The sequence below is a fragment of the Hakea prostrata genome, chromosome 5, assembly GCF_041222555.1.
Source record: "Hakea prostrata isolate BN-2017 chromosome 5, UWA_Hpros_2, whole genome shotgun sequence".
Taxonomy (NCBI): Eukaryota; Viridiplantae; Streptophyta; class Magnoliopsida; order Proteales; family Proteaceae; genus Hakea; species Hakea prostrata.
This window is the reverse complement of record NC_142604.1, coordinates 44,241,455-44,268,727: the sequence shown is the minus strand read 5'-3', so window position 1 is coordinate 44,268,727 and position 27,273 is coordinate 44,241,455. Positions and strand designations below refer to the sequence as shown.

General features: G+C 41.1%; 1 protein-coding gene across 1 annotated transcript; it reads right to left on the bottom strand.

The window, feature by feature from the left end:
- Positions 1-14,865: 14,865 nt before the first annotated feature.
- On the bottom strand, positions 14,866-17,921 carry LOC149016062 (late blight resistance protein R1-A-like). The gene is made up of 2 exons (XM_089155843.1): positions 15,172-17,921; positions 14,866-14,965 (listed from the first exon to the last, which is right to left on the bottom strand). Coding segments are annotated over exons 1-2 (2,679 nt in total). The 5' UTR covers positions 17,850-17,921; the 3' UTR covers positions 14,866-14,964.
- Between the last annotated feature and the right edge of the window lie 9,352 nt (positions 17,922-27,273).

The window sequence follows — 27,273 nt, the reverse complement described above, 5'->3', positions numbered from 1 at the left end:
TAGAAGTAACATGGAGCACATATGCAAGGTATAGATTAGGTAAATCACGAGCTCATCTCAGCTTTGGTAAATAAAGCAAGTTGGTAAGCAATAAATCATGGAAAGTGTAGTCAATGATCAGAGGTGAATCAATCATAGTCATATCGGTGAAAACATCAGAGGGGTTAGAAGGTCATGGCAAGGTGTAGCAAGGTTGCAGCACCGACCATGGTCCCAACAGAAAATAGAGAAAAGATGAGTGAGAAAGTGATTAGGAGAGAGAGTCATACCAAAGTGGAACAAGAAGGTAGGAATAAGTGGTGGCAATGATTGATGAAGAAGATGCTTCACCACTACCAAGGAGGAGCGGGAGGCCTCCTCGTCCCAGAAGAAAGACGCGAGAATAGGGCTCCAGCCTCAAGGAATAAATAAATAGAAAAGAATATTCAAGAATCAAATGGGCCAGAGACGTTGGTCGATACCGGTCGATGGTATAAGGTATCGACAAAGTACGACCAAAACAAACTCGAGAAACAGAATAGTTCAGCAACAGGTCGGACTGGAGGGCAACAAGGTCAAATGCATGGGCCCTACGCACTCAAGAGGTCTAGTCGGGAGTACCCGGATTATGCCGGAGTCCGTTGCATCAACGCGCCTCACCGAGATTCTAACTAACACCGGTAAGGTGCTCAAGGAAGGAGCAGATCATCAATGTCCATAACCGGAATCCCGACATTACGTCATCAACCAGTAGGGCCCATAAGTCCCTCCTACCACCACTTCGGGTCTTTGGACCTACAAACATAACAATGACCGGGTCGGGTCAAGGTTAGGTAAAAGGTGGATTTTACACCTCGTCCCCATCGAAGAGTTCCAACTATGGAACCCACTTGGGGGGCAGGAGGGAAGGAGTTAACATATCTCTCATGGATGCCACCGTTTTCCTCACAGCCACTATCAGAGAGGAGGATGTCCCAGTCGTTGCCGCTGCAGTTACAGCCGCTGAAGAAACCTGTCCCGAAGCACTTGAAGGAGTAGGGGTAGGGGTCTGAGAACCCACATCTAGTACTCTCGCGGGGGTATTCCTAGTGGACTTCGCACCTATAACCATGCCGGGAAGTGACTTTATAAAGGCAAGAGGCGGAAGGTCTGCAGAGCCCTCAGAACGAGTAGCGGATGCTTGAGATTGTTCAAAGCGGACCATCTTCGCCTTTCCTCCGCTTTGGGAAGGTGAGCAAGAATGCTTGCGACTCTTTTGAGTCGCCACACCACCACTAGGAACGATCTCTGGAGGGCAGGTCTCTTGAAATGCCTTAGCGGAGGCCTCATCCTGTTCATCGGCTGCCTTAGACTCCTCCTCCTCTTTTGCTGCTCGGGCGATTTCCTCTTTGATCTACAACTTTGATCGGGGGGAGTCCTGGCTACTGGACTAGGGAGCCCTGGAGAAGGTGCAGAGGAACCCGCCCTAGTGTCCTTTGCCTTCTTATGCTCCCTCCTTGGGGTCGCCCGAGAATCCAGGTAATGTTGCAGGAGGACGTTCTTGTCAAGGAACATCTTTGGGACTGCGGAAGAAGAGAGTATCCGCTCAGAATAATCGAAATGATAAAGAAAGTTGAGGGAGAAGGTAAAGGGACTCACCAACCATGACTTCCCAGAGAAGCAGGGGAGCTTCGAATTCCATCTCTCTGCCATGGATGGGAACTCCTTTCCCTTCTACGAAAAGCGTATAAAGGCTTGGCTGCCTCTTGTTCAAGGAAGGCTTGAAGTTCATCTTCCTAATAATGCTTTGGGACAAAGAGGGCCACTCTAGGATGGCACAGTCCGGAGGAACACGACAGGCGATGAACCTGACTTTCCACTTCTTATGGCTGGTCGAAAGAGTTCCTTTCTCAAAGATATGGAACTTCAGGGAGGAAGTACTTTGTTTGCAGAAGTTGTACCAACCATTCTGTTCTAAGGCCCTAAGGGAACAGATGAACTTGAAGACATTCAGATTGCAGCATGTCTAGACTCTTACAATACCCCATGAAACACACGAGGCTCCTCCAACCATTGGGTGCTAGCATCCTTTGGTTCAGTCTGTAATAAAAAAGGACGTGCATGGAAAAGGCACAGAGGGAAAGCCTCATGCCTCCTAGCATAGTGTCAAAATACAAAGGGATTTCTCCCTCTCTCAACAGGCATGCCCTCTCGCGAGGACCAGGGAGCCTCATTGGGAATTCGTCTGGAATCCTGAAGGCCGTCTTCATCAACTGGACATGGTAGGGACGTAGATGACTGGGAAAAAATAGGGGCCCTGAGGTAGCTTCATCGTCAGGGTTATCACAAACTGGAGGGCTCAATAGAGCTACCCCTAGGGTTGCGCCGCTCTTGGTCGGAGTTTCTGAGACTCTACCTCTGCGAACGAACAACTGTGGTCCCCTGACAGGGTGTAACCATGTTAGAGGAAGAAGAGGAGGAGAAGGGCTTTTCACTAAAGGGATCACCAAAGATCCCTACCTCAATCCAAGGATTCAGGGAGGATTGGGTACCCAACGTACCAACTATGTTGCGCTTCTTCACTAATTTCCTACCCATGGCACAAGTCGAAGAGGGGTAACTTACGTGAGAGGCAACGGGAGTGAAGACTCCTTGAATGAGCATTGAACCTGGCTGATGCCTTAAAGATTGCAGAGATCCTGGAAGACGATGTTGAGAAGATATGGTTTAAGACTGCCTGCAACCACTCAAGAGTTGAGACTGTGTCCAAAGACTATCATGCCTATGAACACTTTGGTTTTGAAACGGTACGTTCCCTTGGGCACTTGGCCAAAAAAGCAGTCGCATTGAACGTCGCATGCATCATTTCGAGCTACGTGACTAGAGAAAGCAACCGTCAGAACAACTAATGCTTGCACACACACATTTTCCCGACGACAATTCGGCAAGGCATATGGGCTTTTTGGCTAACTCTAGTACGAGAGGCTTCAAGCGGCCCAAAGATAATATTTATGACAAAAGTTATCACAAAAACTAGGGGGCTAATGTTATGGACAAGATGATACAAACCCTTGGGCCGGAGCGAACCATTCGAGTCAGACCAAGGATCCCAGACTTGATGCAAATAAGGCTCACTGGCAAGCCTCAGGTAATGGCACTTCTCGGAGCAGATGTCAACGGAGAGGGAAGAAACCATAGAGTTCGATGACACCCAACTGTCGCCTTATGACTTTTTAGTTGAAATGGCGTTGGCTAGAGATTCGGTGCATCCTCTCCCAAATGTCAAACCTCAACATTTAATTCAACATTAAATGCTTTGAACTTATACAGGCTGGAACCTTCTCATTCGTTCCAAGGCTGTCTCGAGTGTTACAAACTTCCCTTTTGTTCCCCCAACTAAGGAACAATGTCACATCAAGATCAATCTTATGCTGACTTCTTGATTCACATGCGGAGCCACCAGCTGTCCTAAGGACAATGCTTACCAACCAATAGAATTAGTCACATCCCGAAGCCATCTCAGCCGCACATTAAAATCATCCCAATCGAAGTGCTGGGACGGATCCTACCACCTTCGTAGGTAAGGGTTCGTTGTATAAATAAATGACAACTATGCATGTAAAGGGATCTCGCTCAAGCCATTACTCTCCGGCATTAATTCACGAAGAACATTCTCCTCTTCATTCCCTGAACCCTTCTTAAGCATTTACTTCTCAAGAGGAAACCCTCAGCTCTCCTACAAGGACTAACTTAATCATTGGAGGTGGCTTCCCGTCCTAAGAGGCGGCCCAGTCTCACCTTTATTTTGGTTTCAGGAGAATTGAAACTAGATCGGAAGTGAACTGGAGCAACAAGGAGAATATTCTCTACCTCAACCCCAACACATCTGATACCCTTAAAGATTGCCATAAGTTCATCTGAAACTACGTCTGAACACCACATCCCACCTAAAATGGTGAAAAGGACATTACCCTTTTCATCACAACAAATAACACCATAGCCTCCAATGTTTCCCATCATAGACCCATCACAATAAAATGAGACCCATGCACTCGGTGGACGGGACCATCGGACCCTATGTTCCATGATGTTTTGATAAGATACCTCAATCCTTATCCAATTAAAAAGAGTTTAGCTGCTGCAGAATCTTGCACCACTAAGAGTTTAGTTGTTGCAGAATCTTGTAACACCCCATCCCCGGAAAAGAACCATCAATGGGCATCCAACACTAGCCTTCTGAAGAGCGAACCCAAATAGCCACTGTCACTAGTGTGAAATCCAGCCCTTTCCTAACCCTGACCCTGACCCGGATCCATTGGTGTTTGTAGGTCCGAAGACCTGGAGTAGTGGAGGAAGAGACTTGTGGGCCCTCATAGTTGAAGATTCGGTGTATGACTTAGAGCCTATAGATATTGACAGTGATGCCCCTTACTTGGATACACTATCAGTGTTCAGTGAGAAACTGCACTTAGAAGGGGGGGAGTGTCACATCCACCCAGCCGGTACCCTATCTGGCATACCCGAGTGTGTGATCCAAAGTCCACAAGATCCAGTATCTAGTAAATCAACCTCCCACATTCACAACAATATAATCAAGAACAAGACTAAATCAAGGTTAACAATATTATTCAAATGAATCAAAGTAAAGTAACGAGATAATCATCAGAGTGCGGAAATGATACCAATAGATATATAAAATTAAATGTAGAGTGAGGCGGAATCTCACTCCACGAGTACAACGGAATGTAGATCGAAAGTCAAAGGAAATTACAATTGGTTCTAAAGACAAGAAAGAAAGATATAATCTAACTAAGCTAGAGTCTATTCTACTTTATAAAGAACGTATTCATAAACATAGACTTCATCAATTACGCTCAGACGCTCCCACTCCACAGTAGGGCTAATCTTGGTAACAAGTAAGACCACTCGAGGAATCCTCAATGTAATCTTCATAGTTGCCAACACCTTTCGTATTATACACTTCTTCATCTTGCGCTTCTTCATATTGCGCTTCATAGTCATCAATGCTTGCAGAATAGTCTAACAAAAGATGTTGTACAAAAGGAGTGAGTTTCAAAAGAAACACAGTAAGGCAATTAATTCCATAATAGCACAAATAACATGATAACATAAGCAAAGCATAATGTGTTATGATATGAGACAGACAATGCATGTATGAGTCTAACTCTATGTATGGTGGTCTCTATAGGCAGACATGCTTTAAGTCATAGCACCATACTTCTTTGGGTAGGTCTCAATTCACTCATCCTCGGTTGGCAAAGGGTCCTTCATCCCTCTCGGACAATCCATGGCTGGGGGTTAAGTCATCTCTCTCTCACATCACCATTTGGTCTAAGTACTGGCGCATGTTAGGGTAAAGCCTAGCCCAATGCAAGTCATCTACTTAGTTACATCAACTCAAATCCAGATACGTCCATTCCTACCCTCTCGGGATCCTTTCTGGTATCCTTCACACTAGAGTCAGCGTATCTGACTTTCTCAAATACGGACTCATCAACCCTATAGGTCATCCACATATAGTAAATGGGAAGCTCTTATGTCCTCTCATGGGTTGGTTACCGGTCTTGAATGCCCATGAGCCCAAGTTTATCCATATGCAACTCTACCCATAAATGGCCCCCACAACGTGATTCATGTCCCCTCATGGATATAACTCACCGGTCTTGACCGCCCATGAATCCCCATTGCTACCACGGGTCGTTCGGTCTCAATACCCTTCCGAATCAGGTCTGATATAACAGGGAAATATTCTAGCCAAACACTGCTAGACAAGTCCTAGGTATGACAACCAATAATCCGGGAAAGTGTCAAAGGGCAACATTGGAAATATCCCATACTACTCCCAATGATGTCCAAGGACAGAAATGTCAAAAGGACATTCCCCAATCCCGAATCATACCTAAACAATCACAACATAATTTAGTCATATCATCCACGACAGATATCTCATCATATGCAAGAGTATAATAAGACAATATCGAAATAATGAGCAACATACATGAATAAGTATTCATACATGATCAAGTACATAAATTAAATAAGGAAATAAGATCCTACTGTACTTACATCATTCATATCATAATAGAAACTAACATAATAGTAGCAAATCTAAGTAGTTCCCAAAGTAGAAACTAAATCTATGCAATCTATGTTAATATGGTAACAACTTTCCTTACCTTAAATAGATTCGAATATATTCTGGACGGACAAGAGGATGAATCCAAAGTTAGCAAATAAACCCTAGAATAGCATCACACAATCATTAGGAAGTAGTCCTAAAAGAATAAGCATCAATCGAATCGTAACGGACGAAGAAATCCAATTCTGTCATTGCGGGTTGATTGGCTGGGTTGACTGAGTCGTCCAACCCAGGCAGTCTGCCCAAGAGCAAATCCGAAATAAAAAAGAGAATCTTGATCCGAAACCTATGCTATACAATCCGGAATGCGACAAAACTTGGAGAGAATGTCTAACATAGTAGTCTAAGACTAAAAAGCATAATTTAGACATCAAACAACTATTAAAACCATTACTTACTAATTTGAAATCATAGTTTCTATTTTGGTAAAAATCATGGTTTTCATTGGAAACATGCTATGAATGAAAGAAATGAACTAGAGATGATAAGATCTCATTCTAGTACAAGAACACAATAAATAAGAGGTATGAATAATCATGGAGAAGCATCTACAATGCTAGAATAAATCAAAATAAGAATATGATCATAGTTTAAGAAGAAATCATAAAAATCATATTAAGAATGAATGAGATGATCATGGCATAAGAGAATGAAAAGAGATTGTAAAGATATGACTACAAGGTTGCAGCATCTTCATCATAATCTCAGTTCAGAGATGAGAGTGATCATGGAAAGAATGAATCAAGAACACAAAAGATTGAATACTAACCTTTGATTGAAGAACAAGAGAGAGAGAACTAGCAAGAGTGCAAGATTAGGTCTTCTTCTACACTTTTGGAGGCTTAAAGATGGTTTCCCTTCGTTCTCTAAGTGTTTTGGAGGCTAGGGATACTAAAATCACGAAGTCATGGGGTATATATAGCAATATAACCTAAACATAATATTCTGCTTGAGTTCAGCATCTCTGGGTCGATTGGCTAGGTAGCCTGGCCCAGTCGACCCAAGCAGTCGACCCAGGCAGACAGCAAAGCCAAGATCAGGGATTTGAGGGCCTTCCACTACTCGGAATCAAACGAAACTTTAAACACATATTCTATAACTTACCTAGCATGGAAAAATGGCTTTAAATCATATCCCACCAAGCTCTAAGGTCATCAACCAATCTTCTCTTCATCAAGGTGTAGTCTCTTTTCTATATCCACCAACATTGTCTTCAAGTATGGGGCATCATCTTCAATCTCCATAGGTTCGGAGTCGAATACTATATCATCTACTGATATGGCCCATAGTTGACTTTCACTTCTACTTCGGGTCTTCGGACCTACAGACAAAAGAGTAACCGGGTTAAGGTTAGGGCCGGGTTTCACAGGGAGTGTAGTTGAAGTACGTGATGCTCTTCCGATCCCGTTCAAAGGTATTTATCTATTCTAGACTTGTTGATTGACTTGTAGGAGAAAACCCAACTCAATTTGGATTAGTATGGCCTTCCATTTCCTTGACTGAAGTTGCTATTTAGGCTTGGTCGATTGCTTGGTCAACTGGCCAGTCGACCAATCAGTCAACCAGTAGATTAATAAATCCGAAAATCACAAAATTCTCTATTATTTTAACCCTACTTTATGGGAACTCGTGAATAGAAGCCTAACCTAATCATTGGCACTTTCCAGAGCTCGAGGAGTGAGCTTCCCAAAGCCCTCTCTTGAAGTTGGTGAAGATTCTTGGTCTCAATCATTGCATTCCCTCTTCATTCACTTCCTCAAGGTATGGTTTCTCTAATCTAATCTACTCATTCTCTAATCTACTCTTTCCTCCACTCTTTCTCACTATTGAGACCATGGTTCCTTGTGTCGGCGGTATATTGACGACACGGGGCGACATTTCGACGTGTCTTTGGGGGGCGACACGACACCCCCCAACGACACGACTTATACACTAAGTCGACGAGATATCGCCCTGTGTCGGCGATATATCGCCGACAAGTCGATATATCACCAAAAAAATAACACTCCCAATGTGTTTATTGGCCTCAAATTAGGTTACACGTCAAATTTCAAGGTCAAAATGACCTAAAATACCCTTCGAAATAGGGGTTCGATTTTTCATCGAACCCTTGCCGAAAGTCGGGTGACTTTTGGCGACATGTCGCCCGTGTCGCCGTGTCACCAGGGTCCGACACGGCAACATGAGTCGACATGTTGAACCTTGATTGAGACTATGGTTGAAGTCCTGCAACCTTGCAAACACTTGGTCATTTGTTTCCCCTTTCATCTCCATTAATTTCTTTTCATTCTTGCTATGCTATGCATTCAATACAATCAATAGCATTGCATTTCTATGATTCTTGTCATTCCAACTTGACTTATTGATCTAAACTGATGTGTAGATGCATGCTAGGTCTGATTTACTATTGGTTTATGATTCTAGTATAGTTCTTATCACTTCCTTAGCTGATTCCCCATCATTCCTTGCCATTGCAACAAATTCCATTTCAATTCTTGATGTTTAGCATATAGAACATAGGGTTTCAATTTGGGTATTCCTAATTGGACCATTGGATCATGATAATTTTCATTGTATAGCGTCCCTATATTGCTATGATCATTCCCTCCAAGTTTCAGATCGATCCGAGACCCGGAAGATCAGTTTCGGGCCCATTTTCCCTATGCTGCCCGTTACTGATCCTCTTGGTTGACTACTTGGTCGACTGGTCAGTTGACCAGTCAGTTGACCAAAGGAAAACAACAACTCAACATTTGCTCGTTTCGCTCTGTTTGATCTCCTATTTGATTGTTTCCTTCTCTAATGTTGCATATATGTTGTCTAGGGTTCAAGCACTAAGTTGGGGACTATTCTAAGTGGTATTTGCTATTATTCCCAATTCAATTAAGGTAAGGATAGTTATACCCATATGACATGGACTATGTGTTTATTCAATGATGATTGGCAACTTGATATGCTTTGCTTATCAATTCTATTTAGACATCATATGACTACTGTAGTTGTCTTTTAACAGTGGTAACATGTTTAATTACTCTTGTATATCATGTCTATTTAATTATTGTTATTTACGTTATACTTGAATTATGCGATGTTATAATATGACTTTCAATATGATGATGTATCATGTATGTGTGATATGATGAAATGAGAATGTGATTGGATAAATATAATTTGGGATTGAGGAATGTCCTATTGACATTTATGTCCTTGGACATCGGAGGGAATAGTATGGGATGGTCTCCGAAGGTGTCCATCGACGCTTTCCCGAATTATTGGATGACATATATAGGACTTGTCTAGGTGTATGGCTAGGATGTCCTTGTCATATCAGACCCGAATCGGAAGGGTATTGAGACCGAACGACCTGTGGTAGTAGTATGGTTTGATGGGCGCTCAAGACCGGTAACCAACCCGTGAGAGGACATAGATCATATTACGGATACCCGAAAGGGGCCATTGTTGGTTGGGTTGCAAATAGTCAAACTTGGGCTCATGGGCACTCGAAGATCGGTGAGTCATATCCGTGAGAGGACTTGAAAGCTTCCCATCTACTATTTGTGGATAACCAATGGTGTTGATGAGTCCGGTGAGTAATATCCATGACTCTAGTGTGAAGGATACCGGAAAGGATCATCCGGGGCGAGGAATGGACGTATTTGGATCTGACATGGTATGACTGAGTAGATGACTTGCATTGGGCTAGGCTTTACCGTGACATGCGCCAATACTTATACCAATGGTGATGTGAGAGAGTGGTGACCTAAACCCCAGCCATGGAATTGTCCGAGATGGATGCAGGACCCAATTCACACCGGAGAACCCAAGATACATGATGGTTGAGGGAAGAGCGATTTGAGACCTACCCAAGGATGTATGGTGCTATGACTTAAAGCATGTCTACCATAGAGACTAGCATATGTAGAGTTAGAATCATAATTGCATCATCTGTCTCATATCATTTGCATCATGTTATGACTTGTATCATATGGTTTATGTATTATGGATTAACTGCCTTGCTGAGTTCCTTTGAACTCATTCCTTTCTGTGCATTTGCTTTGTTAGACTATTCTACAGGTTTTGAAGAGTCCGATGGCACGTCCTTTGAAACACCCTATGATGAGCCACACTACCCTCAGGGTAGTGGCTACTATGAAGATTATTGTGAGGGTACCGAAGAGGACTATGCTGGACACCAGGATTAGCCCGACACTGGTGTTGGAGCAGCTATACTGGACTTCGGATAATTATACTTATGGGGATGTGTTTTATGTGATGATGAAACATTTATTTAATGTTGTATTTGGAATTCTTATTAAGACCGGATCTATAACTTAACTTTCTTGATATACTCCTTAGATTTTGGTTTTGTAAACTTAACTTAAATTTGCTACTTTCCACTGCTATGTGAGGAAGTGACTTTTGATCACTCTCTCCCTCTTCCTTTTTGTATTATATATATATATATATCTATCTTGGTATCACCTTTATTCCGCACTCTGATTATCTGTTTTATCTTATTCATGATTCTTTATTACATGCTTAAATAGTGATTGTTATCGTTCATGATTGTGTTATCGCGTATGTGGGAGGCATGGTTGCTCGATACTTGATCTTTGGGACTGTGGATCACATACTCGGGTATGCCCGATAGGCTACCGGGCTGGGTGGATGTGACAACTAGAGTGAATGCAACAATTCCTTTTTTGCCAAACTCGATACACCATAACATTGAAACAAAATTTTTTGATTTGGGTTTCTAATGAATTATTAAATTAGCACTTTTGAAAAGAAGGGATAAAAACTAGGTCAAGGTAGATCAAGGCTGAAGCGACCCTACTTGACCCTATTAGGGTTTAATAGGAGGGGCCTAGTTTAGAGGAATCCTAACATGATCAGGTTTGGGTTGGGGAATCTTAAACTCTCACAAGGTTGGGTAAGGTTTGGGATTCAATTTCAGTTTGTAGGATAGGGCTAGGGTTTCAGGATGGCCTGATCCAACCCTGCCCATTGATACCCCTACATGCATCCTCTCCAAAATCACGAATTCCATGCACCTCCTTCAAAAAGGGGTTTAAGTTATAAAAAAGTTGTTCTATTGTCAATTGTTAAATTTGAGTTTTCTCAATTTAGTTTAGGGGGAGGGGTTAAACTCAACGAAATATTAATGGTGGCCTACTTCAAAATTACAAGTTACCACAGTTAACAGCTTGGGCTTGATTCTGTTAAACATTCAAAATTTGAAAGTAAAAAGACCGAATTACCCTCACATACCCAACTCTTAGGTGGTCTCCCTTCACCCACCTTCTTCTTATACCTCGCCAGAAATCGCCAACCACTGCCGGAAACAAACAAAACCCCCTCCCCCAACTGGTGACCACCTCCCCCACCTTCCTCCCTCCGCTTGCGGGAGGCAAGTTGTATAGGCTATTGACGTGCTTGATACTATGGGAGGTGAGTCCTACTAGGGAAGTCTAATGGGACAACCACTGTCTCTCTCTCCCTCTCCAAATCCCACAATCTGCATGCTCTACTAGGTGAAGTTCCGCACAGTTTCCAATATTTTTTAAAATCATTAATTAAAAATACGGAAACAATGTAGATCTGAGAGTTTAGATTTTTAGATCCAACATGTATAGATCAACACTTTGTTCAAGACATAGGAATTGAATAAAACTCTAGAAGTATCTACAAATAATAGAAAGAGGGTAAAAAAAAAAAAAACGACGTCGATTTAAGAAAAACAAGTAAAAAGAGAGATGAGTAGAAGGCAAAAGATAATTTTGAAAAATCGGCGCAGAATAGGTGCTCCATTGTCCAAGAAGAACAACCTTCTAGGTAAGGAATGAGGATTACTATAGTGAATGGTGGAGTTCAACTTATTAAAGCCATGCTTGAACACTCCGAACCCAAAGAGGAGCCTTGCCAACATTGTCGATAGTATCAAGCTCGTCAATAGCCTACACAACTAACCTCCAGCAAAGGGAAGGGGGGAAGGTGGGGGCAGCGGTCGCCGTTAGGGGGAGGGTGGACATTTTCCCATGAGGTGTAGAAGAAGATGGATGAAGGGATTCTCCCACCTAAGGGTGGGTGTGTGAGGGTAACTTGGTCATTGCACTACATATAAGGGCATCATGGTCATTCACTTTCAAAGTTTGACTGACTTAACAAGATCAAAGCCAAATTGCTAACTGTGGGTAACTTGTAATTTTTAAGTAAACCACCAACAATATTTGGTACTTAAGTGGGTGTTTGGAGTTTTATGGCATTAAAGTCCGTCGGCCACCTATAAAGGTGGGGTGGGAAAAAAAAATGTGGGCCCCATGTGTAGTGGGGTGAGGGAGAAGGAAAGGAAAGGGTTCTATAGAAAAATGATAGTGGTGGGTCCCACTTTTTACTTTTTCCAACTTTCCCACAAAGTCCCACCAAATATGTGGGGTTTTAAAATGCCTTGGGGTGGGAAAGTTGGGCTGCCACATCACCAGACAAGTTTCCTTGATTTAAGGAAACTTGTGTTTCACTTTTCCACTCTAAGCAACCAAACAATCTACTATTTTGAGATTTAAGGAAAAAGTAAAAAATCTACACTTTTTTCAAGAATTTTTCCACCCCTTTTTTCCCACCCTACTTTTATTCTAGCAAACAAAAGCAACCTTAAATTTTTAGAATGGCTAAACCAAAACCTTAGATCTTCAGGCTTAGAGAGGAGGTTTTGAAGGCTGCCACTAGCCCACTGTATCTTAACCATTGTAATCTCAAAGAAACCGGTTCAGATCAGAGGGAGACAATTACTATGATCAGGACTGCAGGTCAGTCTAGTCCAATTGCCGCAAACAGGTGAGTTTCGCATTCCAGTTGAGAGTGTGATAGTGCGGGACATTGTTGACGAAATTGAGCAAAGCTTGTTGATCCCCTACCTGGTCGGCTTTTCCTAGAAAGAGAAGTAAACCGAACAGAAAAATCGCGGAGAAGACAAACGCAACTACAATCCCTCCATGGAATTGTCAAAGAAGAAGCTGCTTCTTCAAAACTCGGGGAAGGATCGAGCTGTCTTCCTCGTTAGGTATGTGTTTTTGAACTAAGTAGTAAAACTGTAGAGAACAATTTAATACCTTCTTGTTGTAGATGTTGAAGACGATGTTCTGGAAGCACCAGAAACCAAATATCAATGCAAGTTAAAGGTTTTGTGGCTTTGAGTCTTCGGTACCGCTTTCTAGGTTGGTCTCAGAAGCTGCTCTGAGGAGTTGTAACGTTGTTTTTGATAGAAAACTGTTAGCCAAAATTGATAATATAATAAGGGGAATCAAAGAATTAAGAGAAGATCCGGAAAGACAGAACTTGAACCGAAAAAGAAGAATAAAGGAAAACCGTCGAGGCGCGTCAGACGCTTTCCTTAAAACAGATTCGTCCCCTCCACAGTGTGCTTGAGGATTCAACGGACGTCTGTCTCCCAGGATACAACGACGAACAACGATGTACTTAGCACAAAGTATATCGCAACGACGAACTTGACATGTGCATTTCTTCTATCACCACACGATTCAAACACGAAACCAAACTCGAAGCCAAACTCAAACCATTGACAACACTCACAAATTGTTTTTAAGAAGACTCTTAAATCACACTTAGCACTCTTCTTTTAAAACACACCACAACCACCATCTTCACCAAGGAGGGATCCCTATTTATAGATGAGATCAATGTCTCATTAACTAGCTTGAAAGATGAAAAGCCATAGTCATTATTCCCCAAACTTAATGAATTAAGTTATGGAAATGAAAAGCTTTATTAATAACCAAGCTAGAAACAAGAAGTTTCTTGGAAATCAAGAGTTCCCAAAACCCTCCATAATTATCTTAGGGAAATGAGAAGTTTGTTGTTAGGAAATAAAAGGTCTCATAACCTCCATTCATGAATTCTCCTTGGGAGATGAAACACCCAATAGTCCATAGGTATTCCCATAACCCTTCATTCATGACCTCTCCTTGTGCAATAAATCACCAAATAGTCTATTGGTATTCCATGCACTTATTTCCACAAACTCTCCATATGAATGATTTTCATTCACATTCACTCATGCTCAAAGAGCATATTCCAACAAAAACAAAATGGGAAACCGTTGTTTTTAATTAAGTTGAAGATTTTGGTCCCTGTTTGATGGATTTGGCAGGTGGGTTTATTGAATAAACTAGATGAGGAGTCTAGGGTTCGTCGACATTGGATTCTGACAGCGTAGATTTTGCAATAAAAAGGGGGAAAATGTGTAAAATCTAGCACTGTGTCATCACCCTGAAATCTCATAAAGCTTAACTGGAGAAGAATCACTCAAAAACACAAAACCTGGTCTTCTCAATAAGAATATTATGTTTGTGAATGTATGTGGAATACGTTGTTCTTGTGGCAAAATTACTTCTACAATTAACATGGAATCCACCATTCCAATTTAGAAGACCACCTTGGTTTACCATTTGAGGCTGGCTTCCATCAAGAGTGCTCCCATTTGCTCCAGAACTTCTGATCTTTTTGTGGAATGTCGTAAAAGAACAAAGTCAGTCTTCTTCTTCTTCCCTTGGAAAAGCTGCCTAGCAATGAGTGAAAATTTGTATAAATATTAGTAAAGTTGCATCAGAAAAGTCTTAGAAGTAAAGCTCGAGGATATGTGTGCCCAAATGGGCAAAACCAGGAGTGATTTCGTTTGGTGTTTATGGAAGTTGTAGCTTACACTGTGAGGGTAATAACAGATGGGCAGAAAGAAAGACAAAGTATAATGAAGAGAAGAACTATAATGAAACTTACTGGAATACATGCAAGGTGATTCTGCTCTTCAGATTTCCAGATTGTATTCCAAATCTGGGAAAGAGAAAAAACAGGCACCCTTTGTTAACATAGTCAGATAGTTAATCAGAATTGATATTTTTCCCTTCTTCTTTCCCTGGATATTATTATTACACAATTAAAATGGATCATGTACCCCTGTAAGTGTTAACTAGCAGTGGCAAACTTAAACACAGCTATAGAGGAGTCAATGAAGAAGAAATAAGTTATAATTTCCTCACCAAGTGACCCACATTCCGGTCTCCAGATTTTTTTCTCTCTTCTTCAACCGTAGCTGAAGCTGGTTCTTCTTCATGAATTTCTGAATTTCCAACGCAGCTGTTTCTACTGCTGGATCGACGTAATTGTGTATCTCCATCTCCCGCAAAGTATTGATATTCTGAAGAGCTTTTGATGGTAGTGCCTGTAGAGAAGTACAATCTCTAATGACTAGCACTTCCAGATTTGGCATTGCTCCCACAGGCATATTCCACCTTCTTATGCTCAAGTCTTGAAGTTTCAAGCACTTTAGCTGCTGAAACCACCCATCACCTCGATCACCATCAGTGTCTAAGGTATCTCCATTAACAGCATTGGATGCTAACTTGAGGCACCGAAGGTTGGGTAACTTGCCAAGAATTCCCATCGACTTTCCTGGTAACCTGGTGGACTTGAAGGTGAGGTGAGTGATGTTGAGCCGACAAAGGTCCCACCTGGGAGGAAATTCGGTCTCACCTGTGGTACCTTCAGCCCGCAACACTAGTTTCTGAAGGTGCTTCAATTGGGAAAGACGAATGGATAGTTTATAAATGTGCTTCTGTTTAATGTCTCCTCCCACACCCAGTCTAACCAAATTGGGCATACTTGAGAGATGCTTCTTGGTACAACAATTAACAGCCAAATACTTTAAGCGCTGGAGGTTGTACAGCACTACGCCGCCTTCTGCTGGTGGTGGTGGGGGGCGAAAGAGCACTTCAGTACACAATAGATGCTTTAATTGTTTCATTTTCCAGAAGTTCTCCGATTTGAAGGTCTCAGGCTTGAACGAATTATTCTTTAGGCGAAGAAACTGTAGGTTCCATAGATTGCAAATTGACTCCGGGAGTGTTGAAAATGCTTTGTTATGAGTTCTTGGCTCCGAGAGTGTTGAAAATGCTTTGTAATTAATTCTCAGGTATCTTAGAAGGATTAAACTCCCAATTCCCCTTGGAATGGTATCTGTAAAATCCACACCCAAATCTAGTACTCGAAGTGAGGTGTTTTCAAGCAGAGGATCCCAACATATTCTTTCCGGTGGAAAATCCAACCTCAGAATAGATCGGACTTCCATGGGAGAACGATCACGACGGAAAACAAAGTGTGTCTCGTACAATCCTCGTGCTGCGATTCGGTTTGCTTTCAGAGGAGTTGTCTCAAATTCTGCCATCTCGAATAAATTCTCTTCAGTTGCCTTAATTCTACAGAAATTCATCAACTGAAATCGCTTAGAAATGGTAATCTCTTTGATTTGCCCATTCCAATGCTTGCTTACAACTTCAACCAGGTCCAGATTAATGAGTTCATTGACGTATTTTTCTGCAACACCAGTGCAGTCTACCATTCCTTCCACTTGGGTCTTTAGCGGTTCCACAACAAGACACTCTGCAATTAACAATTCCTTAAATATGGTGAAGCAACAGGAATTGAGAACCCCGAGATAGAGAAGGCACGGCTTCAGGTGATCTGGTAAGTTGTTGTATTTCAATTCCCAAACTCCTTTTGGGAATGTTTCGTCCCAATGCTTGTCATCCTCCTTGTCAGCTGTTGCTGTTGCTGTTGGCACGGCCAACTTGAGGCGTTGATGTTGTGCTGCTAATTCAACAATTGCAGCTGGTAACCCATCACATTTATCGACACATTGTCTCCATGGATTATGATCCGGCTCCAACAAGGGGAGAAGCGACTTCCTCTCCTCCGCGTTCAAATGCGCTTCTCCATCAGAAATCGTACTTGAGCTGTAACTGGACAAAACCCTCTTGCGATAAAGAGTCCAACTCTCCTCCCTGTTCAAGGTTAGTTGCAGATAGGGAGGGTTTCTTGGCATTGCATAAGATGCCACTTCATCGTAACGAGTGGTGAAAATGATCCTACCTCCTCCATTTCTATTATTATCTGGGAAAATCACATTAATTTCATCCCAGAATTGGGTTCTCCAGACATCATCGAAAACAACAAGATACCTGTCAGCTGATTTCAGGTGCTTGTAAATTTCATTGGCTAAATCCCTGAGACTCATCTTCTCTTCTTCTCCATGATGAAAACATACCTGATTGAAGATTTCCTGCAACAGCTTTGTGATGGGCAACCCATAATCACTACAACCGCAGATCCATGCCCGGCAAGGGAAGTTCTTCTCTGTGGTTGGGTGATCATAAACTCTGCGAGCTAGTGTTGTTTTACCAACACCTCCAGGTCCAACGATCGGGATGACATCACGGCGAGGATCCTTATCCATCAGCCGCTCAATCATCGTTATTAACTCCTTTTCCAGGCCTACTACGACTACTCTGTCATCTTGGAGCGACGTCGGAGGAGGAGGAGGAAGAGGAATGCTAGTAAGGCAATGGTTGTGCCATTTCCGAAGCCTCCGCTTGAACTTCTCAATATGGATTTTCAGATTATCAGGAGTCATACCACCGGCTCCGGTTGCTGCTTCAGTGACATATAAATCGATAGCATCATCGATCTCATTCAGTAATTCGCTGTATTCCTTCATTTTTGGGATTTGCTTTCTTTGAATTTCCATTACAAATGGCCCTAGCTTCTTCAGCATACTAACAACGGACCAGAGTTGATCCTTCACCTCATGAAACAAAGTTGCTTCTTCTAACAGCTTCTTACTTATTCTCATCACCATAACAACCTGTTCTAAGTATCCCATCCTGCAAAACTCACAAGACTTTGGGATTCACTTCCTTTAGCTCCCTTTGGTGATTGTGATGTGAATCGAGAGATAAATCAACAAGAGTTGATATCAGTGACAACGGGGATAATTAGTTTATTTTATTCTAACATTAGGGGTGAGATTTTTTTTTGGGTTGAAATTTTAATTAATAAAAAAAAGGAAAAACAACCCGTGAAAAGTCTAGGCAACTGGAGAGCATAACACCTCTATATAATTTGAAAATAAGGGAAATAAATATAATAGAATAAAATTTAGGGAAAGTAGACATAATTGTTTGCAAATTCAAAAAATGGTATATATAATTTGGTCAATAAAAAAAATATAAGAGTTGGTTTGTGTGAAAGATGAATGATGTTTTAGGCCTTTAACCCCCCCCCCCCCCCCCCCCCCCCCCCCCCCCCCCCCCCCCACAACAAAAAAAGAAAAGAAAAGTAAACGTAGGCTTGGAAAAAAACGTGTGGGACATAACATTGGGGTGAGGTTACTCTGGTGGTTCTAGGAGAAAGGTGCAACAACAGACTAATTTTTTCCTTTTTATCAACTTAAAATGGACTAGTTTGTTTAAACATGAATAAATCTAAGTGGGTTTATGGGTAAAAGATTTTGGAATGTCATTCCTTCATCATCGTTATCTATACTCATGCTATAAAGTCACTCTTGGTTTGCCTCGAGGACTAATAGGATATGGCCTCAAAAGTTTTGCCTTGAGTGTGGGTTAAGATTGGAATATTGTAGTCCTAAATTTGGATCATATATGGTCAAGTGTTGACCTAGCCCTACCTGACCTTGTAGAATACTTCTAATAATGTGTAAAAGAATATAAAATTACAATTTGGTTTACTGCTTTCTTAAGGTTTTAAAAGGCTTGACTCTACCTATTACAACCTAAATATGACAAAGAAGTATCCTAGTTTGGAACAAATGAATTGAATAGCCCCCTCCTTATATTTTCTTGTTAAGTGGACGGCCAAATTGATTAGATAAAGTAAAGGCAAAGAGAGAATATCTGCCATTCCTTGGCTAAGTAAAGAAAAAGAAAGAAAAATAAAAATCCTATGTACCAAAAGCAAAAGAAAAAGGAAAAAAGAAAGAAAATAATAATAATAATAAAAGAGAAAAAGAAAAGAATAGAAAAGTAAAATCTTAAGTAAGAAAGAAAATAATAAAAAAAAAAGAAAAAAGAAAAGTAAAATCTTAAGTTTGTAAGAAAAACATATGCTACCAAACAGTTTACTGCAGCCTGCAGACTGCAGCCCCTGTAACAAATAAAATTTGGGCCATACTTGGCTTTGCAGAACATTTTTGGTGAATAAGGTTAACAATATGGAATTATGGATTATTATGTTATATAACATATGGTAAAAGTCCGGTTAATGTTAAAGAGAAGATTTTTGAGCACCATGGTCAAGATTAGGGTATAAAAACTCGACCCTTCCCAGCCATAATTGAGAACAACCTAGTGAGTGCCCAAGTTTAGAACATCATTGAGCAGGACCCATGTAGAATTTCAAGTAAAGAGAACCACCAAAATTTGAACAAAAAAAAAAATAAATAAATAAATAAAATGAACCTCTAAAATTGACCATATAACCTATAGACAAAGAGAATAATTAACCACCTTGCCTAAGCAAAGAAAAAAGAAAGAGAACAGAGCATAAAAAGAAAGAAAAGTGTCAAATCTATAAGAAAAGCATATGATTCCAAACACACTTTTAGATGAAGGAATGACAAATATATGAGCAATTATAAGCTCATCTTTTTTGTCGGCAGAAGTAAGATCATATTAAGATCTCTAGGGAAGTCCTAGAAGCTGAGAAAGAGTCATTTACAAGACAGTCACCAGGCTAGTGAAAGCTGAAAGATTTTTGATTCTTTGCTAGATGGTCTACTGTAAATTCTAATATCTAGAAACATAAAACATCTAGGGTTGGAATTTATTAATATAATTAATAAATTAAATGCTCAAGGGCAAATTTGAAAACTCACTATTAGGGCGGTTACAAAATAGGGTTATATATTTTTGTAACCACCGCATAAGTGAGTGTGTTTACATTACGTAAGTTTTAAAAAGAAAAGGAGGTGGCTCCCATCTCTCTCCCTCTCTCCAAGAAACGCAGGAAGGAGAAACCTAGTGGAGGTTTCCTTCCTTTGTTTTAGATTTCTCTTCCATCTTTTTTCCACATGGCATTTGGGTTGTGGAAATACTTCTCTTTCCTTGTAATTGTGGAATCATCCCGGTAGAGATTTGGTGGTGGAACGAGAATGTGGATCCGGATTTACTTCCGCTGCGAATACTTCACAAAAGGGAAAGTGAATCCAGGTAAGGAATCTTTCCCCCATCAATTAATTGAATTGAATTAATTGGAGTATTACCAACATTGGCATCAAAGCCATTGGTTCCCACGGTTCTTTGTTCCTCCCCATTGTTTAATTTCATTGTATGGATCCAATAGGAGGATCAAGGGTTTATGAAAACCCACGGAGAATCCAGGGTTTAATAGGAAACCTATGGGAGAATTGATAGGGTTTTTGGAAACCCTTATGTTTTGGAGAATCCAGGGTTTAATACGAAACCCATAGGAGAATTGATAGGGTTTTTGGAAACCCTTATGTTTTGGGTTCAGATCCGAATGGGAGGATCCTTGAGAATTTCCCTTGTAAATTTTTGCACGAATTGATTATCCATGATAATTAATTTTGTTTAAAATTTATTGTTGGATTTTTTGTGTTTTTGGATGATTTTTTTTTTTTGTGAAAAAAAACATGTTTTTACCGTTATTTGAAAAAAATTTCGTTCATGAAAAACCAGAAAAAACATTGTTTTTTTGTCACTCTGGACCAGACGGACAATACACAGTGGCCCATGTTCGTCTGGGAGACGATCGTCCGTTTGGTTGCATAAATCCAGATGGATTCCCAAACGGAGAGCCGTCTCAAAATCCGTCTGATTTTTTGTCCAGTTTTGAATGTGTTTCTATTTACTAGACATCAATGGCTCACAATCTATGTGATGTTTGAGCATTGAGGGCCTAATGGGGCCTAGTGGGAGCTAATGAGGTAGAAGTGTTCTGTGTGAACAACCTCATAGCATTAACATGATTGCATGTTTTATTTTAATAAAATTATTTTTTATTTATGGGTTTGTCAATCATGTTTCTTGCACAGAATGAAACTAGTGTATAAGTCTATGTGGGTTTGCATGAGAATTTGATTGAATGTTTGTTAGTATCTCTTTTGGTTTAAGTGCTTATCCCATAGGTTGACTATGCTAGTGTGATTTATTGTTGCATGAGTTGTGCTTTATGCTAGATTTTATTGAACTCATTCTTGTATGTAATATCTTTAGAATAAATAGCTGCTACAAAGAGCATAGTTGTTGACCTCACTAAAGGAGATAAGCTGAATGAGAGGAATTATGATCTCTGGCACCGAAAGGTGCAATATCTCTTGGAAGAGCAGGATATGCTGGAGACCATAAACAAGACCATGAACCAACCTGAGGAAGGTACCATTGCACAGCATCGCAGGGACCTTGATACATACAATGCTTGGAAGAGGAAAGACCTGGTAGCCAGGATTACAATCCTGAGCTCCATGAGGGATGACCTGATGCTTCGTTATGAGAAGCATAGGACTGCAAAGTCTTTATGGGAGGCTGTGAAGTTCCAGTATGGAGGGACTTCCACCACAAGAAGCCGCCAGCTTGGACTCACCTTTGATGGTTATAAGATGCGCCAGGGTCACACCATGAGGCAGCATATAACCATCATGTCTAACATGATTAGTGAGTTAAGCGCATGTGGGCGCCAAAAGACTGATGAGGAGTAAGTCTCCGCAGTCATCAGGTCATTGCCAAAGACTTGGGAGCATATGAAGATCTTCTTGACTCATGCTGATGAGGTCAAGACTTTTGATCAAGCTGCCAAGCACCTTGATCTTGATGAGGATCGGATGTTGGCCGATGCCCCTCAAACTGATGTATTTGTTGCTGAAGCTAGCACTAGTAAGGTTGCAGGCTTCAAGCGCAAGAGAGAGAAAGCTCAACCTCAGCGGTCCAAGCAAAGTAACCAGGGTGGGAACAAAAACAAGAGTGGCCCCAAGAGTTCAAGGGGGACTAGTGCTGGCAAGAAGAAATCAGCTTTGATTTCCTTCAAGTGCCGAAAAGCCTGGTCATTTTGCTCATGATTGCACTGAGCAAGAGGTATGTACTGTGTGTTATACCTCATCTTGTTATATAACAAGTTCTACTATGCTTGCTGAACTAAATCCTTTGTGGATTGTTGATTCAGGTGCGACAAAACACATAACAAGGGAATGCTCGAGCTTCGTGGAATATCGTCGTATTCCAAGAGGAAACAAAAGAATAACGATGGAGAACAGCTCAAGCGTGGAGGTTCATGGCATAGGCACATGCAAATTAGTTTTGCGAGGTGGCCAGATGCTGTTACTCCATGATGTGCTGTATGCTCCAGACATTCAGCGAAACCTTGTTTCTGTTATTTATCTTTTAAGACATGGTTTTAGAGTTGTATTTGAAAACAATTCTTTGGTTTTGTATCTGGGTGATATAGTTTATGGTTATGGTTTTCTTAATAATGGCTTCATTGTATTGGATACAATTGATTATTCATTTAATTCTAGTAGTGCTTTTGTTTGCCAAAATACTGTGTGTATTGATTCTAATTTGTGGCATGCTAGACTAGGACATATTGGCTTAGATAGGATGAACAGGTTGGCAAGAGAAGGTCTCTTAGGCCAAGGTTCACTATCCGATTTGCCAACTTTGTGAGTCATGTCTAGCAGGAAAAGCAACTAGAAAACCATTTAAAAAGGCTTTGAGAGCCTCTCTTCCTTTAGAACTTATCCATTCAGATGTGTGTGGACCCATGAATGTGCATACTAGAAAAGGACAGTCTTATTTCATCACATTCATAGATGACTATACACGGTATGGTCACATTTATCTAATTTCTCATAAGTCAGAAGCTCTGGAATGTTTTAAGAAATTCATGAGCTTAGTTGAGAATCAGTTAGATAAAAGGATTAAAACTCTTAGAACGGATAGAGGTAGAGAGTATCTCTCCGATATGTTCAAAGGGTTATGTGATGAAAAGGGGATATCTAGACAACTTACTATTCCAGGGACTCCACAGCAAAATGGGGTTGCTGAGAGGAGGAATAGAACCTTGCTAGACATGGTGAGATCCATGATAGCGCAGACAAATCTACCCATCTCTTATTGGGGAGATGCTTTGCTGACTGCTGCTTATATCCTTAACAGAGTTCCAACCGAATCGGTTCCTTCCACACCATATGAGTTGTGGACCGGAAGGAAGCCAGATTTGAGTTACTTGCGTGCATGGGGATGTGCATCATATGTTCACTTTACTTCTCACCAATATGGAAAGCTTGGACCCAAAGGAAGAAAGTGTATCTTTGTGAGATATTCTGAACCCTCAAAGAGCCATGTCTTCATTGGACTAAATGAGAGTGAGAGGAGAACGGAACTTGAGTCTAGGGATGCAACATTCTTGGAGAATGATTTTCCATCTCTTTCAAGAGTTAACAAAGAATCATCGGAATTCTTTGAACTACAAGATAGTTATCTTGTCACTCTAGGGATTCAGATTCTGGATAATGAACCTGGGGTTCATCCAGAAGATCCTAGTGGGAGTGGGAGTGCAGATGTGATAGTTACCTCAGAGGGTGAACAATCTGACATGCACTTGTGCCGTAGTGGGCGCGGGCAAGTTCCTCGTCGACATTTCGACATAGAGGATGAAGCCTACATGGTAACTCTTGAAGAGATCAACTGTGAGATGACTTCAGTCGATGAGCATGAACCGAAGAGCGTGCAGGAAGCTCTTGCGGGGTCAAGCTCAAAGGAATGGTTGAAAGCAATAGAGGAAGAGTTGGAGCCGATGAAAGTTAATCATGTTTGGGACTTGGTTGACTTGCAACCAGGCCGAAAGGCAATTGGGAACAAGTGGGTTCTCAAGATCAAGAGAAAGGCGGATGTATCTATTGAGAGATTCAAGGCTCGTTTAGTGGCTAAGGGCTACACCCAACGAGAGGGCGTTGATTATGAGGAAACTTTTTCCACTGTGGTTAGGTTTGCCTCAATTCGCCTCATTCTAGCCATTGTTGCTTAGTTGGACTTGGAGCTTTATCAAATGGATGTAAAAACTGCTTTCCTCAATGGAGAACTTGAGGAAGAGATCTATATGGATCAACCTCAAGGCTTTGAAGCTAATGGACTTGAGCACAAAGTGTGCAAGCTTAAGAAGTCCATATATGGCTTAAAGCAAGCATCTAGACAGTGGAATGTGCGCATCCACCAAGCTATGATGGAAAAAGCTTTTTCCATGCTTGATGAAGACCACTGTGTTTATACCAAGAGATCTGATGGTAATTATGTCATTTTGACACTGTACGTAGATGACATACTTATGGCTAGCAATAGCAAGCAGCTATTGGAAACCATTAAGAAATGGTTGTCCTCCATATTTGATATGAAGGACATGGGTGAAGCAAGCTATGTGCTTGGTGTCAAAATTGTCAAAAATAGGCAAAAGAGATTACTGAGTTTATCTCAGGAGACCTATATTGACAATGTCTTGACAAGATACTAGATGCACAACTGCAAACCAATTGATACTTTAGTGGAGAAGGGTTTGTATTTGAGCCTTGATATGGGTCCTAAGACTCTAAAGGAGAAAACCAAGATGGAAAGAGTTCCATATTTCAGTGTAGTGGGTAGCCTAATGTATGCTATGATGTGTACTAGGCCGGATATTTGTTATGCAGTGGGTTTGGTTAGTCGATACCAATCAAACCCAGGCATAGAGCACTGGAAAGCAGTCAAGAGGATATTGAGATATCTCAGAGGAATGAGTAACTACGTGTTGTGTTACCAAGGATTGGATTTGCGCTTAGTTGGCTATAGTGATGCTGATTGGGCTGGAGACATTGATGAGCACAAATCAACCTTGGATATGCTTTCTTATTCAGCGGGGCCATTTCGTGGTGTAGCAAGAAGTAGACTTGTATATCCCTCTCGACCATGGAAGCAAAGTATGTGGCATGCTCAGCTTCGGTTCAAGAGGTTGTTTGGTTGAGGAGATTCCTTTGACATACTGGGATTGTGATGACATCCAAAGAGGCTGCGCTTGTCTATTGTGATAGTACGATAACTCTTAGCTATGTCAAGGACCCCAAGTATCATGGGAAGACCAAACATACACAGTTGAGATATCACTTTATTAGAGACATTACATCAAGGAAGAAAGTTATACTTTAAGCACATATCTACTAGTTAGATGGTAGCTGACCCTCTTACCAAACCTATAGCTAAGGATGTTTTTATTTCTCATGTAAAATCCTTGGGCTTGCGTAGATTGTGACTTACTTTTGTACTGAGACTTTCTTATTAATGAGAAATATGAGTTCATTCCAGCATTTATTTTTATTCACTTTCTGTGTGATTGTGTTTCTTCTAGCATAAAACAAGATATGTCAATAGGCAAGAGAATGGCTCACTCACACGAGCATTCGCCTCTGGTGCCTTGGAGGGGAGTAGAGATGAGACGGATTGTGAATGACTTTGTGTAGGTCAGTTCATAATCATGATGTCGCCTTGATTTGGAATCAAGATGAGTTTCTCTATTGTGAAGAGAATCGACATGAATGTTCCCACTATTCATGTTGCCTATAGGAGCCAAGTGCAAGTACTTTATGTGGCGCTAGGGTGGCGACAATAAAGAAACTCGAGTTAGGGCCAAGAGGTTGCGACTAGACTAAGACCTGTATGGTGTTGAGATGGACATACGTTCTATTGTATATAGAATGCTCCACTATAGCACGTATATCATACTATGTGTGCTTAGCGATCATTGGAAATGAGAGGATGGATCCCTGCTCCTCTCATTGTGTGAGTCCTGGACCTTATGGTCCATTAGTGTTCTTAGTGACTTTCGACGACATCATGAAACGAAGGATTGATGTGGCTACTTTGGAGTGTTACCTATGGTTATGATAGATTTGACTTAAAGGGGCACTACTGGGAAAGGAGTCAATCCTAAGTGTAGTGATAGTCTGGGGCGAAAAGAAAGGTTTGATTCAACTACACCCTAAAAGTGTTTGCTGACGCCAACTGTATGTGTTATAGTAGTGAACATTTTAAGGACAAGAATGTGATCTCTCAGAGGGATCGAGATACCTTCAGTCTGGTGAGTTTGAATAAACCTAGGACACTGTGTTATACTAATGCTTATTTGATATGTTTCTTTGAGTGATGTGCCATTCTGGCCTTCTGGGAAGGTTTCTAGTTTGGGGCTCACGCGTGCAGGTATATCACCGGTCGCACAACCCATTTTGCCAGTATGACTTGTGGATATTAGCGTCTGGGACACAGGTGGTCTATGTATTTGGGATACATAGTGAAGAGATCAATATATATGTATATCTGGAATATACATGTGTGCCTGGGACACATTGAAAGATTAACACTTGCCCTTGTGCAAGTGGGAGCTATTGGAATTTATTAATATAATTAATAAATTAAATGCCCAAGGGCAAATTTGGAAACTCACTATTAGGGCGGTTACAAAATAGGGTTATTTCTTTGGTAACCACCGCATAAGTGAGTGTGTTTACATTACGTAAGTTTTCAAAAGAAAAGGAGGCGGCTCCCATCTCTCTCCCTCTCTACAAGAAACGCAGGAAGGAGAAACCTAGTGGAGGTTTCCTTCCTTTGCCTTAGATCTCTCTTCCATCTTTTTTCCACACGGCATTTGGGTTGTGAAAATACTTCCCTTTCCTTGTAATTGTGGAATCTTCCCAGTAGAGATTTGGTGGTGGAACGAGAACGTGGATCCAGATTTACTTCCGCTGCGAATACTTCACAAAAGGGAAAGCGAATCTAGGTAAGGAATCTTTCCCCCATCAATTAATTGAATTGAACTAATTGGAGTATTACCAACACCTAGAAAAAGGAAAAAAACTAGATTGTAACCCTAAAATCTTTTCTACCATGACTATGACTAAGCCAAATCTATAGATTGGACTCCCCTAGGGAAAGAATTCCTGGTAGGCAATCTGAAAACACCACAACATGTGAAAGATGTAAAGCTACTACCATCTATAAAGAGTCTCGAATTGCTTCCAATTTTAAAGCTAAAGGTGAAATACCGCAACATGCCTACTAATATGGCCGCAAGAAACTCTGTTTCCAAGTTCCAGATGATACAACATCTATTGCCTTCCGTGAAATCTTGTGTTAGATTTCTTTTATTTGAATAAATAAAATTAAGACTTTAACTTCTCATAGTTATGATGTGGTCCAAACAATTATTAGTAATTACAACTTAGTTCAAGGTAACCACTTTGATAATTGTTAGGC

Coding starts and splice junctions, on each gene's coding strand:
- LOC149016062 (XM_089155843.1), bottom strand. CDS start 17,849: ATGGGATACTTAGAACAGGTTGTTATGGTGATGAGAATAAGTAAGAAG.